Source organism: Physeter macrocephalus, chromosome 18 (genome assembly GCF_002837175.3).
Source record: "Physeter macrocephalus isolate SW-GA chromosome 18, ASM283717v5, whole genome shotgun sequence".
Taxonomy (NCBI): Eukaryota; Metazoa; Chordata; class Mammalia; order Artiodactyla; family Physeteridae; genus Physeter; species Physeter macrocephalus.
In genome coordinates this window covers 50,961,339-50,964,854 of record NC_041231.1, presented here as the reverse complement: position 1 = coordinate 50,964,854, position 3,516 = coordinate 50,961,339, and the positions used below count along the sequence as shown (strand labels likewise).

Below are 3,516 nucleotides of genomic sequence, written 5' to 3'. Positions count from 1 at the left end.
GGGCTTCCCTGGTGGCGCGGTGGTTGCGCGTCCGCCTGCCGATGCAGGGGAACCGGGTTCGCGCCCCGGTCTTAGAGGATCCCGCATGCCGCGGAGCGGCTGGGCCCGTGAGCCATGGCCCCTGGGCCTGCGCGTCCGGAGCCTGTGCTCCGCAACGGGAGAGGCCGCAGCAGGGGGAGGCCCGCATACCACAAAAAAAAAAAAAAAAAAAAAACAAAGATGATATTTAATGGCTGAATCACCCTTGGAGTTCCTCTATACATAAATTCTGAACTGAAGGTAGGATAAGATGAAGGAAATTACAAGTAGAAGCCCAAGCTGAAATGATGCATGGAGAGAAGGCAAGCCATCGGGAGCCAAAGCAAGCAGAACGTGTGAGGAAACAGAAAGTCTAACTAAAAGGGAGCTCTGACAAAAGATTCAGAGTGAAGAGAATGGGTATCAGAGGGAGGAGAAAACAGATACACAGAGCACAGCTGTCTTACGACACTGGTGTAAAAATCCTTTCACTTTTGCTGCTGTGGCTCCCAGGCTCCCAGGTCCCTACAAGGCTTTGTTTCCTGAAGTCTGGTCTAGCTGGTCAGTTTGTTCTAGGTTTCCATTCCTTTAGCCTTATTGTAAGTAACTTAGCTCATTGCTTACAACAACTGAGTGGCTTTCTATTCCTTCCAACTACAGACTCTAACTAAACCAGCCCAGCTCAATTAATAAGAAAGTAAAAAGAATGTTAATAACTATTAAAGTGGATGATGATGTAGAGGGGTTCATTATACTATTCTCTCCACTTTGTCTCTTTATATTTTCATAATAAAATGTTAAAAAAAGAAAAAGAATATAGCAAAGAATATGTAAAGAAGGCAGACTCTAAGTTACTGGGTAACAGAGTCATTACCCAATGAAGCCAGGCTGCAGCAATTTTCTGGCATGATATTCCGGTACAGGGCTGCTTTCTGACTGAGTGCCGGACCTTTCCACTTCTTCTGAGTATAGTCCACAGACAGGAACTCGAACTCTGCAGCCTCCTGGAATGACAAGCTTCTACTGCTCAGGGACATTCCCAGCCTGGAAAGCAGTTATTAGAGGAACCAAGAGCACAGGGTCGGGGAACCTGGTGGTAAAATGGGCGGGGTAGGGGGAGGGAGGCAATCTGGGAAAGAGATTAAAAGGACAAGTCCAGGGAATTCCCTGGTGGTCCAGTGGTTAAGACTCAAGTGCTTTCACTACCATAGGCCCAGGTTCGATCCCTGGTCGGGGAACTATTATAAGATCCCACAAGCCGTGGTGTGTGGCAAAAAAAAAAAAAAAAAGGACAAATCTAGGACAGGACCAGCTCCAGGGAAGCCATAGGAGCAGACTCAGAATGGGCCAGAGGCCTGGAGATGAGCTCTAGCTATTCCTGGGCCACAGACTTGGAACTCAGGAAGCTCACCTGGGGCCTGACCATCCGGAGCACAGTTGCCGCTGCTTGGTCTCCTACGTCCCCCACTTGGGGAAGGGCAGGCACTGGGGAAGCATGCTGAGCTGAGGGAGGAAAGAAAGCTCTGAGTGGGACCAGCCCTGCTCTTGGCTCCAATGAGGTCTGTATCCCAGCAAGTGGATTCAAGAGAACCCAGGTGGCTCCACACACACAGACCCTCATCCCTGTTGCATAAAGGCATTATACTTTGTGAACTGTGAATTTTTCCTGGAGGCACAGAAGGTCCCTGTTCAAACCGAACTGGCGGCTCCTTCCAGCCCTCTCTCTCCCACTCTCAGAAGGAAGCTACACTTCTGACCACCTTCTGTCTCCCGTGGCTTCCCCAGCAGCAGCCTGCCTGGCCTCCCCCTCACCTCTCGGCCCCTCATTCCCTGGCTTCTCTTCCTGCACCTGCTCTCTCATCACGGACACTGCAGGCGTTCAGGCCTCAGAGCTTCCCCTTTCCCTCTCTGAGATCTCACGACTCCCATTCTCTGCTCTTAAGCTGTCAGTTCTCTCTGAGACCCCTATCACAAGCCTCCAGGTGCCTATTGGACATTTCACTTGGGTGTCCCACAACACCTGAAATTCAGTGTCTAAAGTGCATGTTTCCATCTCCCTTTCCCGACTTCCCAAGTTTTCTCAGTGATTCCAAACATCGGCCAAAACCCGCTAATTCTCCCTCCTCTCCATTGTCCCATGGAATCTTCACTCAAATGTGTGTCACATCTATCACTTTCCATTCCACTCAAACCCACTCAGGCAATTACTGCCTCACATCTGTTCTCCTACACTAGCCTCCTAGTGAGGCTCCTGGTCACTGGTCTCCACACTCAACCCATAGTGCTCATGTGCCACAGTAATCCTTCTGAAATAGTTTCTAACGCTTCAATCCCCTGCCCCCAAAATCTTCCTGGCCTCCATCCAAAGGCCCTGCACAAGCAGACCCCAGGCTCCCAAATAAGTCCTTCCTGACCCGACCTCAATGGGGTCCAAGGAACTCCCACTTAGCAAGTGTCTTTGCTCCCGCCCTCCATGATCTCGCTCACCGTTTACAGTGTCCACATGGCTCATTCGTGATGGCATCAAATGCCTGTGGACAGATATCACTCACATATATCTTATGAGGTTGCCTCTTCTTGCACTTAGGACTGACTCTCTGCCAACTAGATAACAAGCTCTTTGGAAGCAGTGCCGGCGTACTACATCTCTCTGGTCCTCAACAGTGCCTTTGCCAGGAAACGTGCTTGACAAAAATGCGCTAAATACACGAATGATTGGAGAATAAGCAAAAGGAACAAACAAAGTCACTAGGGAAGGAAGACACAAGCGGGGCAATAAGGGACTCCAATGGGGTGGGAGATGGGGAGATGAAGGAAAGGAAACTCCGAAAGAGAGAAAGGAGGAATAACTTAAGGCAAAAGCGGGGGAGGTGAGTACCAGAGTGCCCACTGGGGAGGTGCTGGTGTGCCCCAGGGTCACCAGGAGGCTCCAGGTGGGCTCTGGGTGCCGAACCCTCACTGAGAAGTGAGGTAGGAGGAGATTCCTCTGTTGCACCCAAGGCTGTCATCTCCTCTGAATGCATTTCCTGTTCCTGTGCCGGAGGTGAAACCTAGAGACAAGGAAATAAAATTGGGTCCAGAAGAGCATCCTTGAAGGTACAGAATCCAAAACCTCTAAGAAGCACCCCCAGGAGAGGAAGCCAGGGAAAGAAGAGCCAGAGGGTCCTTCTAGCCCCACCAGTACAGCTAACTGGGGCAAAAATGTCAAAGTAGGATCTACAGCTTACAATCCTATTTGCCATCCCTCTGTTGACCCTTTCGGTAGGAGCTTCAAGACCAGATTATATAACCATTTCCACTCTGTGTCAGGGCTTCAGACACACATTTGCTTATGAAGAACCCCCTGGAAAAAGGAGTCAGGAAAATAATTCAGTACACTCCCTCGGGCCTTAGCCTACAGAATAGATCAATCAGAAGTACCAAGGAGAGCTTCCCTGGTGGCGCAGTGGTTGAGAGTCCACCTGCCGATGCAGGGGACACAGGTTCGTGCCCCGGTCC

The 3,516-nt window shown here is 50.4% G+C and overlaps 1 protein-coding gene across 3 annotated transcripts in view; it reads right to left on the bottom strand.

Annotated features, from left to right (window-relative positions):
- The window catches only part of ZKSCAN7 (zinc finger with KRAB and SCAN domains 7), a 21,739-nt gene that overhangs the window by 12,302 nt on the left and 5,921 nt on the right, over window positions 1-3,516 (bottom strand). For 2 of the 3 annotated variants that reach the window (XM_055079939.1, XM_028479541.2), the window contains exons 3-5: window positions 2,897-3,068; window positions 1,430-1,521; window positions 893-1,022 (exon numbers count right to left, since the gene is read on the bottom strand). In XM_055079939.1, coding sequence (XP_054935914.1) covers window positions 893-1,022; window positions 1,430-1,521; window positions 2,897-3,068 — 394 coding nt within the window. The remainder of the gene's footprint in view (window positions 1-892; window positions 1,023-1,429; window positions 1,522-2,896; window positions 3,069-3,516) is intronic. The other variant, XM_028479542.2, reaches the window with a different exon arrangement.